Genomic DNA, 16702 nt, shown 5'->3' with positions numbered 1-16702 from the left:
GTGTTTCTATTTGCCCTTACACACGGCGCCGCCGGCGATTCTTTACCGCGGCGGCGAAAAACGCTGCCGCTGCGGCGCCGTGTGTAAACACCCCTACTGCTTGAACTTAATTGGAGTTTTCATATCAACAACTAAGCAATTACTATGTAACATCACTAATAGTCGGTGGTGTCATATGGACTAGAGATTCCATATGACAACACCAGAGGTATCGTTTTGGTGGTGACAAGTGGAATGATCGAATTTTCACAACATATGTGGCCAGGGCTACTTCCCTCCTAATTTCTAGTTCTGGATACGTTCTAGCTGGCATATTTATGTATTTGGCCTCGTGTGGGGAACAAACCACGGCATTTCCTTCTAAGTATTTAAAATATTATGATGTCACAAAACTTAGGACCCCTCCCTCCTCCTTGTCGACTCCCTCCCCCCCTTTAGGTGAGACATACTTTATAGATATACCCTTATGCATGTATCCTACTACTGTTAAATATGTTTAATAAGAGTAAGAAAACATGGTATTGACAATAAGACGATACAATGTGAAATAGCGCTCATGTTTTGTCGGATACATTTTGAAGAGTAATGTTTATGGTGTTAGATATCTTGCCGTCCGGTGTATGTGTCAGCTCGTTAACTTACCTCCCCCGTTCTCGTAGTCCCCCCTATCTCGGCCGCCACCGCCCCTCCCCCCGCGTCCGCCCCGGCCGCGGAAACCGCCGCGCCCGCCGCCCCGCCCCCGCCGCTCGCCGTAATCCCCGCCCGGCTTGTTGTTGTAGTCTGAAACAGATAGAAGACTTGGATGATAAGACAACGGTTACACGGTCAATCTGGCATCAGTTCAGTCCATCAATCTGTGATTGACGCCAGACTGATGACTGAAAAGTGCATAATAAAAATTATCAGTCCATCAATCCGTGGGTTAGACACTAGACAGTTTAGTTTCGCGTCAATCTTTACCAGATTGACGGTCTGAACTCCGAACAGGGCCTGTATCTTTGACAAAACCTGGGTTAATCCACGCAGGTCAGTAAACAGTTGTAAAGTGAATTGTTCTGTTTAGGTATCATTACCACTTTTACTTCTGAATGGTTTAACCTGTAATATTTGTCTCTGAACTGGATAAAGAAATGTCAAAAACGAACGTCAAATTTGACTAATGGAATTGTTTTTTTTTTTTAATAATTGAAATGGCTTAGCCATAATGACTAACGGAAAAAATGTAAATCAAGATGAAAATATAGTTTAAAAAAATATTGATTTTTTTTATTATAAAATATACTATTTTATAATATATAACGTGGTCAATGTAGGAATAGTTACCGGTATGTGTAAATGGTTTATTTATATTTTTATGGTATTTTATAAGCCCTTTATCAAAACACTGAGAAAATAACACTCCTTCATGTTTATATTATCACAAGCATGGCGATCTAGAGAAAGAATTCTCTGACATTAGCAATTCACTGAGTCGGCAATTAAAAAAAAATAAGAAGGAGACAAAAAAAAGATAATTAGATTTTATTATTATTATGTTTATAGAGATTATGTTTTAAGCAAGAAATTGATAACTTTATTGGTATTTGATACCTACGCTAAATAATGAACCTTAAAAAAGTCTTAGGAATGCATCAAACTTGTGGATTACAATTACATGCATTACAACAGAGTTGATGTCATGAGTTGAACATAGTTTGTTGAACTTGAACTCATTCTTGAACTACCTACGTTTTTTTGAGCTTCCAAATAGGTATTATTGTAACATAAACATGCAATTTATAAGTTTAATAATCCCCTTTTCGTGCCTTGTAAGGCATTTTACATTATTAGTAGTGTGTACGCTGAACCAAATATTTTTCAGGATAAAGGATGATTTGCTAACACTGAGAGATACTAAGTACTACATTGCTAATAAAGAATTGCAAGTGTAATGATGACGAAGTCCTAGGAAGATAATATATATTCACTCAAAAACTTAAATTAAAAGAAATTTAATAAATACTCGTTTTTAAATGTTTTTTCATTTATTTTCTCACTTAATTATACCTCAGATACATATTCATACACAGCTTTCATCAATAGGTACTATATTTGTCTTACATCTTATTATCAACCTAGTATCAGATAGGCAAGTGTTAAATCTCTTTCATATTATACTTATAAAAATATTTATACAGCGGAAATCTTAAACAAGTTCTTGTCACTTAAAATCAAAGAAGTTGAATCAAATATCCCTTGTGTAAATATTAATTTATTATTATTAAAGGAGTTCAAATACAAACTTTTGATGAAAGATAAAAACAATATTATAATTTCAGACTTTTATTTGGCAAACCAATAACAATTAGAAACTGCATTGCAAGTTGCAACTATAGGAAATTGCCTGGGATATCTCAGACAGAGAGCGGTCAAGGGTTTTGTGTTCTTTGTGTTGTATTATGTTGTAGAATGCCTCCCGTGTGAGTATCTCTATATACTCACACAGGAGGAGTTCTGAATGTGTCAGAATTGCTCCTCAGTCACACACTGACTGCTCCAACGCAAATGCTTCAACGCGTGACCACTCTGTCTGATAGGTCCCTAAGACGACGTCTTTTTAAAAAAATTAATACATGAGGACTTACTAAAGTCCTCATGTATTTTAAATTTTAATGTAATAATATAAAACTAATATTATTATTATTGAGGTACAAAAGTATTTTTGGTAATAATAATATAAGTTCCAATGAAAATATTATGTTTTATGAACAATAAGTATGTTTGTTATGCAATTTTTGTTATGTCTTTTTGGAAAAAGTTCTATAAGTAATGTAGGATTATATTTTTGAGTTTTAGTGACTATTCCCATTGTATATTATATCATATTGTAGTCAAGAGAAGTTATAAATGAAAAAGTGCATATGAGAATTTCTCTAATTTGGATTTTATATTATCAATGATTTAACTTTTCTAGTAGTTTAGGTGTGTGTGTGTGTCAATGTTTATTCGTGAATATACATGAATCTAAAGTTTCAAAGGTTGGTATCTCAAAATTCTTGTTATTGAGAAAGTAATGCCTTTGAATTTACCTCTTTGGTGCATTTATCATGCATGGTTTACAAGGAAATAGTTTGTGAAATAACACAAAGACCTACTGCAATCAAAAGATTGTACGAAATGCTCCTAAGATAGGTTCCTAAGAAGTACATAGTAAGTCTTCATGTATTTTAAATTTTAATTTAATATAAAACTAATACTTATTATTATTTTTTATTATTACTTAGGTACAAAAGTATTTTTGGTAATACCTAATAATATATGTTCCTATGATAATATTATGTTTTATGAACAATAAGTTCCATATGTTTGTTATGCAATTCTTATTAAGTAAGTCTTTTTTGGAAAAGTACAGTAATGTAGGTTTTTATTTTTGAGTAAAATTTAGTGATTTACACTATTCCCATCATATTGTAGTCAAGAGAAGTTATAAATGAAAAAGTGCTTATATGAGAATTTAGCTAATTTGGATTCTATGATATTATCAATTATTTAACTTTTTCTAGTAGTTTAGGTGTGTCAATGTTTATCCAGAGCATGTTATACATACATCTAAAGTTTAAAAGGTGGTGTTCTCAAAATTCTTGTTAAAAGTAAGTAATATGCCTTTGAATTTACCTCTCTGGTGCAGTGTTTATCATGCATAATATACCAAAATACTTCAGGTTTAAAAGGAAATAGTTTGTGAAATAACACAAAAATCTACAATGCAACTATAAGATTGTACCTGTAGGTTTTTGGAGAAAATTCATACTTATTTTACAGTAATTATACACAACACTTGTGTTCCTTATACTTTGTATGTGTTTCTTGTGTACTAAATCAATGCAGTCTTAGCTCATCGCACAAATGCAAACCTTATTGTTGACTAGACAATATAGGTATATTGTATTATTATACTACACCTCACTTATGTTCTTATTCTGAAACCTCACTAACACTAAATGGAATACTAAATGAGAAACTGAGCGTGTAACCTACGTCTAAGGGATTAACCTGAGCTGTTAATTTTTTTTATTTTAGTTCGTTTTACTGAAAGCTCACTGACCTGTGACTGTGAGACCGCAAGATATAATTCAAAACACGGTATAGAACGTGTGATTTAAAGTTAACGTCATTATTATAAGCGCGTGGATCTCAATAGCTCGGTATCGTTATGTCTCGCGCTATTGGTGCTTGATGATTTATATGGGCCCGTCCGAACGTAGTTTGGTAGCTATTGGCTACACCACGAAATTACAAGCAAATCGAGCTGTCATTTACACATATTTTCTTGTTCGCGCCGCCGCTTATAAATTCAGCCAAGGCTTTTTTTTTTTTTTTAACGGGCTTTGGCCCACCACACATTCCTACCACTGTATCTCCTGTGTCGCCAGGATTGACAGCGGTATCCAACCACGAAAACCCTTTGATATGATCTCAGGGAGCCCGAGGGACATGCTAAAGCTGTCTTGGGACCCGCAACGAAATTAATCAGAAGAAAATAGGAGGAGTAGGAAGAATTCCAGATTCCCTCCCCATATAAAGCGGGAGACAGCACAAGGTTGCAGTGACCGAAAGTCAAAGAACTGGAAGGGGGAAGCACCACGGGAATAAACGTTAATAATAATAGTGACTACTACGCTAGAGCTAAATTAATTTATTGTGTTAGACTGTTGCCAGTAGTAATTGTGACAAAAACGCTTGAAGGCACGGAAGTTCCTAGCGCTGTCCACGAGATCACCGTAGTATGCGACACCAGATGTACAGAGTAGGTTGTTTAGCATTCAGCCAAGGCTTGATAAATGTCGTAAGGTCTTTATAACATATTTTGCGGTTAAAGGGGGCGAATGTGTCGCGGTCAAACGCTAATGACCGCTGCGCAACCGCTCTGCCCGCAAACCGCCAGTGTGACAAGTCATTTAAAAGAAACAAAAGGCGTAGCCACACGATTTAAATACGGGAACTACACACGTGCTGTGTCAGGACTCAGGAGTTAGAACTGTCACTAAATCTGCAGCTTATTATTTCGCGGCGTCAATATTCTAAGGTCGAATAAGGCTTGACCCACACGTACCCCAACCACACCACACTGTCGCGAAAATGTGGTACGTGCGAATAGTCCTATTCATTTTCAATACAAGTACTAGAGATCGCTCAATGGCCGAAATTCGACCTTAATTTCAACGACATTAGGACTACTACCTATATTTTGTAAAAAAATATTATTTTTATCATATTTTTTTCAACTCTCGTCTCTGGGACTCAGCTGATCTCAGACTGGCCGTGTAAGCATTGTCTAATAGTATCTAAGATTCAATAAAAAAAAACTATAATCCATTTTCAATTTGTCACCTTGTTGTCAACAGACATCAACCATTAATAAAAAAGTATAATTCGTATGCATAGGCTTGTCAATCAAAAATCTGTCATTTTTCCTTGTGTGTGTGTTGTAGTGTGTGTAATGTTTTATTTGTAAAAAAATGTATGATAAAAGCATAATTTCAAAATAATATTAGCTCGATGGACTCCTTCACCATTTAAACTATAACTATGCAAAATTTCATTCACCTACGTTTCCCCATTTTTCGTCAAACTTTGTATGCCACAAAGTTTTTGGCTCACGTATTAATATATAGATACTCCCGACCACGTGGTGTGGTCGTGGTCATAGAATTAGAACGTAGTATTTTGATATCGTTGGTCGTGGTATTGTTGTGGTACGTGTGGAACTGCCCTACGCCTCTAGTTACGAGGTGGAAAGTGATGCTATAGTGTTTAAATATAGCATCATTTTACATTTTGATACAATTCGATGTCGCAGTTGTAAACTTCTGGTGTTACAATAATTATTATAAAGTTCAATTACAACTCGTAATTCAACTTTATTCAATATCAACAAAAGAAAGATACGCGTTCGTTGCTACCGCAAGCGCAAGCCGTTACATTTTTATTGAGCTGACAATAATGAGTTTAATGTAACACAATATCGTTTGTTATCTACTTACATCTTTTACATATATTTTTGCAGCTTATGCAATATTAAGCTTTTACCAAGTATCAATCTGTAGATAAAGTACACCTTTTTCCTACACTATCCAGACCCCACCTAAAAAATCTTGCGAAACACCTGATCTATACACTTAATTTACACTAACACACCCAATTTACACAGATACCTTGTAAAAAACCTTATTAGAATAAAACTTAAAAGTATAACATTTAATTCATATTTTTTATACACACATTCAATACACGTCCCCAGGAACATTGAAAACTTTTTTGTCACTTTATGGGATTTGAAAACGCGATCAGAAAATCTTGAGCCTAGAGTTGAGACAAACAACCGAGCCACTGTGGTCATTAATAACAAATGAATGGTACTATTGCAAAATATTAATAGCTTACATATTTCGATGATCTTTGCAACAGTTCCATCAATCATGCACTTTATTCATCAATTTTAACAGTATGCAAATGAATTAATCATTTTGCCTATTGGGCAGTCCTTATATTACACTTAATTTCACCCGCAATTTCACGGTGTTAAAGTATGTAAGTTAATCTCACTGAAACTTTACATTTTACTGTGATAAAAACAAGTATTCAAAGATTTCTTTGAGGACAGCACACCTTGGGAATAGGGTGGCTCCATGCAGGTTACTTTTCTTTTAATTTTGTTACATAGCTGTTAGCCATAACATTGTAATTTTCCAATTTTTTTTTGCAAAAGATGGCCCCGTGCGAGTTTCTTACGCCGGTTCTTCTCGGCGGGGTAGTTCCCGAACCGGTGGTAGGCAACGTAGTTTCTTCGTTCGACTTTCAAAAAGTGTATCATGATACCTACCCATTTTGAATAAAAAAAAAGATATATATATATATATATATAAAAAAGATATAGTATGTCCTTCCCAGTCTTATCTTGATGAAAAAGTTGTTTAAAATTGGTTTAGTGGTTAAAGTGTGAAAAGATAACAGACGGACACCCCATCTCATTTACATACAATAATTATATTACCTACTATAGAATGGCGGTACATGGATTGGATGGATTTGATCACAATATGGTATAACATCATAGAATGTGTTTAAAAGCATTTATAAATAAAAAATAAAACAGCATTTAATATGTCTTGTCAATTTCTAACATCTGCAAACCAATTCATCAATATTTCTATTGTACATACAATTTTAATTATGATTTATTATTAAAAAAACTATTGAGTTTTTAACTCATTGTTAATTGTGTCTCAAATTGCAACCCTAGAAAGTTACAAAAAACTCACAATATGTATAAGCCCCAACATCTGTTTGAAATTACACACTTCAGTAAAAAGACTTGTTATTTCTAAGAACTTTTTTTAAGATGTGTGGGCTCAAGCTTTCTTTCAAGTGTTCTCAACTTGTCAGCAATTGCTTTTATCAGCCACTTACAAAAACAGCTATTGACTTTTAAACTTGACAATCACGAAGAGTATTATGTACTCGGGTACTAACATATCACTGGCCTATCAACATATTGTTTGAAAAATATTTCACATGAATGTGAAGACAATAAGGCTATTTTATTATATTATAATAACTAAAAGTATAATAACAGGATCAACATGTATTTTTATAAATGTTCTATATAAAATAGAACAAAGAAAAAATTTAAATTTTAACATACCATTATTTTCTTCTATGAAGGATGTGAAACCTCTGCCCATGGAAAGACTGTGGCCTTCATCGACTTCATTGTTGTACGAGTTGTAATTGTTCTGTGGTACAGCCTGAAATCGAATAAGTATATTATTATAAAAACTGCATCCCAACAAACAAATAATAATGGAGAATGTTACTAGGTATGAAATTTTGTCACAGTAAAGCCTGTGTGTATACAAATACACTAGTTTTTGTTGCAGTCAAAAATACCTAGTAGTTTTGATTTTATAGGGATTCAAAGTTTCGAAAAATATCGATTCCCGCTAATTACAGTCCGCGACCGCTTGTGACGTCATAGCACAATTCTGCCGCGCGGGCCCCATACAATAAACGTGATTTTTTGCTCTATCTCAACAACGGCAACAGGTAGGCACTTGAAATTTTCACCAAGGCCTTAATTATATGTGCACTTTAATAATTAATAATAATATTATAATAAAATAAAAAATTAAGTATGGCTCCCATACAAAAATCACAATTTTTGGCCTATTTTGCTCTATAAACTATATTCTCTATTTTAGACATGGGAGAGCCATGCTTCGGCACGAATGGGCCGGCTCGACCGGAGAAATACCACGTTCTCACAGAAAACAGGCGTGAAAAAAAATACAAATAAATAATCGGCCAAGTGCGAGTCGGACTGGCGCACGAAGAGTTCCGTACCGCTACAGTGATTTTTATATGGGAGCCCCCCTTAAATTTTTATTTTATTTTAATATTATTATTAAATATTAAAGTACACATATAATAGTGTCATCATATAATAGTTATTAAATAACGTATAATCCATACTAATATTATAAATGCGAAAGTATCTCTGTCTGTCTGTCTGTCTGTCTGTCTTGCTTTCACGCCAAAACTACTGAACCGATTGCAATGAAATTTTGTATACAGTTATTCTAGAGTCTGAGAAAGGACATAGGCTACATTTTGATGTGGGAAAATATCTTATTTCCATGAAAATATCGATGAAAATGAATTCGCATTGCGCGTGGCCAGCGCTCATCCCGGGGGTCCTGGGTTCGAGTCCCGCAGGCGGAACAAAAAGTTTTCAATGTTCCTGGGTCTTGGATGTGTATTAAAATAAAATTTCAAAAATCTTAAACATATTTTATGTATAATACTAGCTGTTGCCCGCGACTTCGTCCGCGTGGACTTTAGTTTATAGCGCGCGGTGTCAACAAAATTTGTGTCAAATTTAAAAACTTTTTAAAACCCTGGTAAGTGCTTCCGGTGTAGCGCGGCCCTTAATTAATCAAAATACCCAAAAACAGCTATGCAGTGTGCACATAATCTATACTAATATTATAAATGCGAAAGTATCTCTGTCTGTCTGTCTGTCTGTCAGTCTCGCTTTCACGCCAAACGCCAAAAGTATCTCTATCTGTCTGTCTGTCTGTCAGTCTCGCTTTCACGCCAAACGCCAAAACTTCCGAACCGATTGTAATGAAATTTTGTATACAGATAGTCTAAAGCCTGAGAAAGGACATAGGCTACTTTTTTACTGGAAAAAAGGGTTGTAAGGGGGTGAAAATGCGTAAATTTGTTCAAATTAAGTTAGTTCCAACAATTCATAATAGATGGCGCCGTGCGTCTTCTACATCACGCTGACGCTTGCTCAAAAGTCTTTCTATAAGACGTGGTATCATCTTTTTAAGTTTCGATTTTTTTCGATTGTTATATTTATTCTACGGTATTAAATAACTCAGTACTTTATCTGTGCAGTGACGTAACCTTAAATCTATCAATGATAAATAGTTTATGGGTAAAGTTGTGTAATTGGAGGGCTAAATAAGCTTTAAAATTTGGCATAAAATATAAAGTTTAATATAAAAAAATGAAATACTTATTGTGTGCACACTGCACAGCTGTATTGATTTAAGGGGTACCAGGGTTTTTTTATAAAAGTTTTTGACACCAATTTTGTTGACATCGCGCGCTATAAACTGAAGTCCACGCGGACGAAGTCGCGGGCAACAGCTAGTAGTGTAATAATATAGTAGTGTGAAGTCACACGGTAACCTGACGACCGCGTCGTACGGTTATAGTAGGGGAGGTCGCGCTCGTTTTGTATGGAAGCCCCCCTTAATATTCACTTTATTAAAATTTTACTATTAATTATTATTAAAGAACAAATATAAATTAAGGATTGTGTGAAAATTTCAAATGCCCAGCTGTTACCACTATTGATTATGAGCGAAAAAAACTAAAAAAATCTCGTTTGTTGTATGGCACGGTGTATTAATATTAATTTTATTGCGTTTTTAGTATTTGTTGTTATAGCGGCAACAGAAATACAAAATCTGTAAATACTTCAGAAGTCTAACTATAGCGGTTATTGAGATACATCCTGGAGACATACATACAGACAGACGGACAGACAACGAATACTTAATAATAGAGTCCCGTTTTTACCTTTTTGGGTACGTAACACTAAAAATAGATCCACATTCGTACATAATATCACCTCCGCCTTTATGAAAGTCGGTTAAAAACTTAGTTAGCTATAATGTGTTAATCCAGGATAATATCAGCTAACTCTTTATTATATTAATGCTTATCGAAATTCCTCCAACTGCTTAAAATTTAAACGTAAAGAAGTTACAAACATAGTACACATTCACATACCTACTCACACACATACAAACTTATTAACGCAAAAACATTCGCCTTTATAATATAAAAGGATAATATCGGCCAAACTTTCGAGTTGGACTAGCGCCCTGGGTTCCGTACCGCAATAGAGCAAAAATAGGCTGAGAAATTGTGTTTTTTTTTTATTACATAAGTGGGCAAACGAGCAAACGGGTCACCTGATGGAAAGCAACTTCCGTCGCCCATGGTCGCTCGCAGCATCAGAAGAGCTGCAAGCGCATTGCCGGCCTTTTAAGAGGGAATAGGGTAATAGTGGAGGGTAGAGAAGGAAAGGGAAGGGAATAGGGGAGGGTAGGGAAGGGAATAGGGTAGGGGATTGGGCCTCCGGTAAACTCACTCACTCGGCGAAACACAGCGCTTGTTTCACGCCGGTTTTCTGTGAGAACGTGGTATTTCTCCGGTCGAGCCGGCTCATTCGTGCCAAAGCATGGCTCTCCCACGTGTAAGAACTGTACAGCCTGGAGACACACAGACAGACAGACGGACAGACATCGATGTCTTAGTATTAATATGGTCCCGTTTTTACCCTTTGGGTACGGAACCCTAAGAGGTAGTATGATGATATATTTTTTTTAGTATAAAGGATGATGATTATTTTAAATGTTAATTTTTCTTTAATTTTTATTAAAAAAGTTATAATTAAATTCGAATGTAAGACCAAGTAATTACCCCGACATATTATTATCTTTACCTGAGAACAAAAAAAATTGCGTTCCAAATTTAAACGAGTCACAATAAACGAACGACATTAGCATTTGTATTAATCAAACTTGGAAATAACCCACGACCCGAGTCAAGAGCCACGCTCTAAGCCACTAAACCACGGAGGCGTAATTAAAGTTTTCTGGATGGAATATAGGCCAACACGGTACACTCGAACTCCTTTATTTTAGAGCGCCTTCTGTTGTCAACTTGTCACATATATTAGAAATGCAGTAGGAGTTCTATAAGATAAGATAGATCGATTATTATTATACCAAGTGATAATATTATTAAAAAAAAAAGTTTTCAATGTTCCTGGGTCTTGGATGCGTATTAAAATAAAATTTCAAAAATTTTAAACATATTTTATGTATAATATTATAAAAAATCCAGAAATATATCGATGGAATGAACATTTTAGTTCTAATACGATTCAACAGATGGCGTTTTATTTTTTACTTTATTGTAACATAGAACTAATCATACTTATTAGTTAGTATGTTTTTGTTTATAGTTTTAAATACGTTAGAATATTATGTTTAATAATATTATCACTTGGTATAATAATAATCGATCTATCTTATCTTATAGAACTCCTACTGCATTTCTAATATATGTGACAAGTTGACAACAGAAGGCGCTCTAAAATAAAGGAGTTCGAGTGTACCGTGTTGGCCTATATTCCATCCAGAAAATACTTATCTTATAGAACTCCTACTGCATTTCTAATATATGTGACAAGTTGACAACAGAAGGCGCTCTAAAATAAAGGAGTTCGAGTGTACCTATATTCCATACAGAAAATATATCAATGCAATCAACATTTTAATTCTAATATATGAAAACAGATGGCGTTTATTTTTTACTTTATTATTGTAACAGAACTAATCATACCTACTTTACTATATAATATTGTTTTTATTCATAACTAGCTGTTGCCCGCGACATTGTCTGCGTGGACTTTAGTTAAAAGTTTATAGCGCGCGGTGTCAACAAAATTTGTGTCAAATTTAAAAACTTTTTAAAACCCTGGTAAGTGGTACCACTCTTAGGGCCGCGCTACACCGGAATGGCAGCGCTGAAAGTGCTCGCCTCGCATGGCAGCGCCATTCCGGTGTAGCGCGGCCCTTAATTAATCAAAATACCCAAAAACAGCTGTGCAGTGTGCACATAATCTATACTAATATTATAAATGCGAAAGTATCTCTGTCTGTCTGTCTGTCAGTCTCGCTTTCACGCCAAACGCCAAAACTTCCGAACCGATTGTAATGAAATTTTGTATACAGATAGTCTAAAGCCTGAGAAAGGACATAGGCTACTTTTTTACTGGAAAAAAGGGTTTTAAGGGGGTGAAAATGCGTAAATTTGTTCAAATTAAGTTAGTTCCAACAATTCATAATAGATGGCGCCGTGCGTCTTCTACATCGCGCTGACGCTTGCTCAAAAGTCTTTCTATAAGACGTGGTATCATCTTTCATTTAAGTTTCGATTTTTTCGATTGTTATATCTATTCTACGGTATTAAATAACTCAGTACTTTATCTGTGCAGTGACGTAACCTTAAATCTATCAATGATAAATAGTTTATAGGTAAAGTTGTGTAATTGGAGGGCTAAATAAGCTTTAAAATTTGGCATAAAATATAAAGTTTAATATAAAAAAATGAAATACTTATTGTGTGCACACTGCACAGCTGTATTGATTTAAGGGGTACCAGGGTTTTTTTTTATAAAAGCTTTTGACACCAATTTTGTTGACATCGCGCGCTATAAACTGAAGTCCACGCGGACGAAGTCGCGGGCAACAGCTAGTTATATATAAACTTTCATACCCAATTTGAACCCCTTGGGGTTGGAATTTATCAAAATTATTTCTTAGCGGATGCCTACGTTACTTATAACATCTACCTGCATGCCAAATTTCAGCCCGATCCGTCCAGTGGTTTGGGCTGTGCGTTGATAGATCACTATGTCAATCAGTCAGTCAGTCACCTTTGAGTTTTATATATATAGATTCTTCAATCAATAAATAAAACGCGATTTTTAGCTTTTTTTGCTCTTTATCAATAACGGCAACAGGTAGGCACTTGGAATTTTCACCAAGGCCTTAAATATATTATGTGTACTTTATTATTTAATAATAATATTAAAATAAAATAAAAATTTAAGGGGGCCTCCCATACAAAAATCACTGTGGTGGTACGGAACTCTTCGTGTGCGAGTCCGACTCGCACTTGGCCGATTATTTATTTGTATTTTTTTACTAATCGGACTCGCTCATGAATACACATACCGTTATAGAGCAAAATAGGCCAAAAATTGTGATTTTTGTATGGGAGCCACCCTTAATTTTTTATTTTATTATAATATTATTATTAATTATTAAAGTACACATATAATTAAGGCCTTGGTGAAAATTTAAAGTGCCTACCTGTTGCCGTTATTGAGATAGAGCAAAAATCACGTTTATTGTATGGGGCCCGCGCGGCGGTATTGTGCTATGACGTCACACCGTTACCGGGCGCCCGCGTCGTATAGTTACAACTTGTTTTGCTTATAAATCGGAAACTAATTAACGTATCCAAGTAATTATTTCACTAATATTCTTCATTTTTGACAGAGAATGTGGACTGCTAATAATCAAAATTAGGTAACATTCTCCATTATATTCATAAATGTTAAATAAATTGACTGTTATTTCAACAATTACTAGTACATTGTCTTAATTCGCAAACTTGAATTATTATTACAAAAAAGGTAACAAGCATAATAATATTATTCTTGAACATGTCTATATTGACATCACTCTTGATGATAATAAACTGAAAATGTAATATCAGTATACAATATTACAGGAAGCAGATTTTCCTAACATACAAGTGATTTTACACGGGCTTTGCATAATACTGTAAACTTCTACTAGTTGGGGAGGGGAGGATTTCAGGACAAGCTCGAGCGTGTCAGATTAAGCTTGTATAGGCTTCCGACGTTTGTCTAGTTATCATGGTATAGAAATCAGATTTCTCACATGGTGGGTTAAAAATTTTTTTAGAAATGTCATTGGATCTGTCAGATATAAAAAATAAAGCTTTATATTAACTAAGCTTCATAGATTAATTTTATTTTGCACTAAACTAAATGATTTAGTCCTCGTTGTCCAAAATATATTTATAATTTACCTCATTAGGCTATTTTCTGAATATATTCTTTTTCAAAACTTTAAAATGGCTGAAGTTTCTGAACCCACCGCTAAAATAAAAATTCGGTCAAGTGCGAGTTAAACTCGCGCACGAAGGGTTCCATACCTCAATCGAGCAAAAATAAGCTGAAAATTGTGTTTTTTTTTGTATGGGAGCCGCCCTTCATTATTTAATTTATTAAAATTTTATTATTGATTATTTAAGTACAAATATTACTGAGTATTTCGTGAATATTTCAAGTACCAATGTGTTGTAGTTATTGATATCGAGCAAAAAATAGCAAAAAAATCACATTTGTTGTATGGGAGCCCCCCTTAAATATTAATTATATTTTGTTTTTAGTATTTGTTGTTATAGCGGCAACAGATAGGTATACACAATCTGTGAAAATTTCAGAAATCTAGCTATAGCGGTTCTTGAGTTACAGCCTGGAGACACACAGACAGACATTGAAGTCTTAGTAATAGGGTCCCGTTTTTACCCTTTGGGTACGGAACCCTAAAACGCTCTATTTTTATCTCTTTTATCAGTTATACCTAATGTAAAAACCTACTAGGTCTCCATGACACTCAAGTGACTACACAAAAGCAGCAATAAAACTAGAATCAAGGTATCATACACTTGATATTGTTACTTTTCAGTGTATTTATAATGGCTTCACAAAAAGGCGGTTATTATTATTATTAGATAAAAACTCAAAGTTGGAAACTTACCACATCAGGAGAATCATCCCAGTCGTCCATTATCTACAATAAAGAGAAATATATTATTTTATTTTGCTACTTAAAAAAAAAAAACTCAGAACTACCCTCAGAGACCAAAATAAGGATGAAAGAAGGTTGTACACCATGTACCTCCACGAATAAGTACTGTAATGGGAAATATGAGTTACCAAACTAAGTGAGCGATTTTCAAATAAGATTATGAATCTATAACACGTCGCGGAAGCTAATTATATGCACAAGATGTACTTAAAGTTTTTATCGTATGGCTGCACCGGCTTTGTCACAAGGAGGATGGAGGCATACGCAGTACAAAATTTCGAGATAAGTTAGAAAAAGTTTAATTATACTTACTTTCAGTTAAAAGCTTGGATATTTATTTAATAAAACTTGACAGTTTTAAACACTGTTCATGTGGAATCTGGACTTAAAATTCTTTCAGCTCACTTGAAAATGTCTTGAACATGACGTGAATGGCGGCGAAAATGCAAAATCCAAATGACAGCAAAAAATCCAAAATCCGGACAAAGAATAAAATCCTACGCTGTGATTGGCTGATTGAATTCAAATTTACACAGATTATAACTAAACTAAACCACAGATTGTCTGAAAAAACCTGAGCAGAATAAAGGAGCGAGCACTGAGCAGACTGTGCCGACTGCCGATGCCGGGGCCGGGCCTCAGCGTGCCGGGGCGCATCACAAAAATGCGCTGGATGATGGAAGCGGATGCGACTCAAGAGTCAAGACCACGTCAAGACAATGAAGACAATGACCAATGGGTAATGACGACAATATGTCAAATAATTGAAGAAGGGACCATTGATTTATAAGTGGACTCGGCATAATGGTCTCTACCAAATCAAAATACTGTGGCCGGTCCGCCATTTTATGTTCCGGTTCTCCGAGGTACATAAACTGTCAAAGTGTCGTATTATAGGGATGTCGAAATTGAAAGAAAATATCGATATATCGATACATCGATATTTGAAAAAATATCAGTATCGGTCTCGATATATCGCGAAAAAAATAGGCACTTGAAATGTTCACAAAATACTCAGTTGTATACATACTTTAATAATAATAATAATTGATGGTAAAATTAAAATAAATTGTAAACACTTCGTGCGCGAGTACAACTAGTATTTGTTCGATTTTTTGGTAATTTTTGCCCGATATCAATAATGGCAACTTAAATAATAATTAATAAACTTAAAATAAATTAAAGTTTTATTAAAATTAAGGAGGCCCCTATATAAAAAAAAAAACATATTTGCCTATTTTGTCTCTATGTACTATAATACATAGAGACAAAATAGGCAAAAATGATATTTTTTTTATATAATATAAAAAATATAATATAACAGGACGCTCACTTATAACATGTTAGTATATCTCTATACTCGACAAATATCAACCGAGTGTCCCATCACTATAGACCGCCATGTTTAGTTCTTGGCAATATGGCGCCGGTCACACTTTTTTGTAGTTATGTCGCCTCCATCTGTTTCCTTATTCATTGGAAGGGACAGTAAAAATTTTACTGTCCCTTATTCAATTTGACATATTGTCGTTGAACTACTGAGTACTGACTACTGACCATGTCTTTCTCATTAGACGTCATTTTTCTTATAATATATACCTACTGGTCACCAGACACGTTTAGTTTAATTGTGTGCATACTGCATACTGAATTGACTGATTAAA

At 34.6% G+C, this 16702-nt stretch overlaps 1 protein-coding gene across 1 annotated transcript in view; it reads right to left on the bottom strand.

The window, feature by feature from the left end:
• Positions 1 to 15508, bottom strand: part of LOC121737358 (ATP-dependent RNA helicase vasa) — a 36329-nt gene extending 20821 nt beyond the window's left edge. Inside the window, exons 1-4 of the mRNA XM_042129024.1 lie at positions 15351 to 15508; positions 14988 to 15020; positions 7685 to 7787; positions 643 to 780 (exon numbers count right to left, since the gene is read on the bottom strand). Coding sequence (XP_041984958.1) covers positions 643 to 780; positions 7685 to 7787; positions 14988 to 15017 — 271 coding nt within the window. The 5' untranslated portion in view covers positions 15018 to 15020; positions 15351 to 15508. The remainder of the gene's footprint in view (positions 1 to 642; positions 781 to 7684; positions 7788 to 14987; positions 15021 to 15350) is intronic.
• Between the last annotated feature and the right edge of the window lie 1194 nt (positions 15509 to 16702).

The sequence above is a fragment of the Aricia agestis genome, chromosome 20, assembly GCF_905147365.1.
Source record: "Aricia agestis chromosome 20, ilAriAges1.1, whole genome shotgun sequence".
Lineage (NCBI taxonomy): Eukaryota > Metazoa > Arthropoda > Insecta > Lepidoptera > Lycaenidae > Aricia > Aricia agestis.
This window is presented reverse-complemented; position numbering and strand designations above follow the sequence as displayed.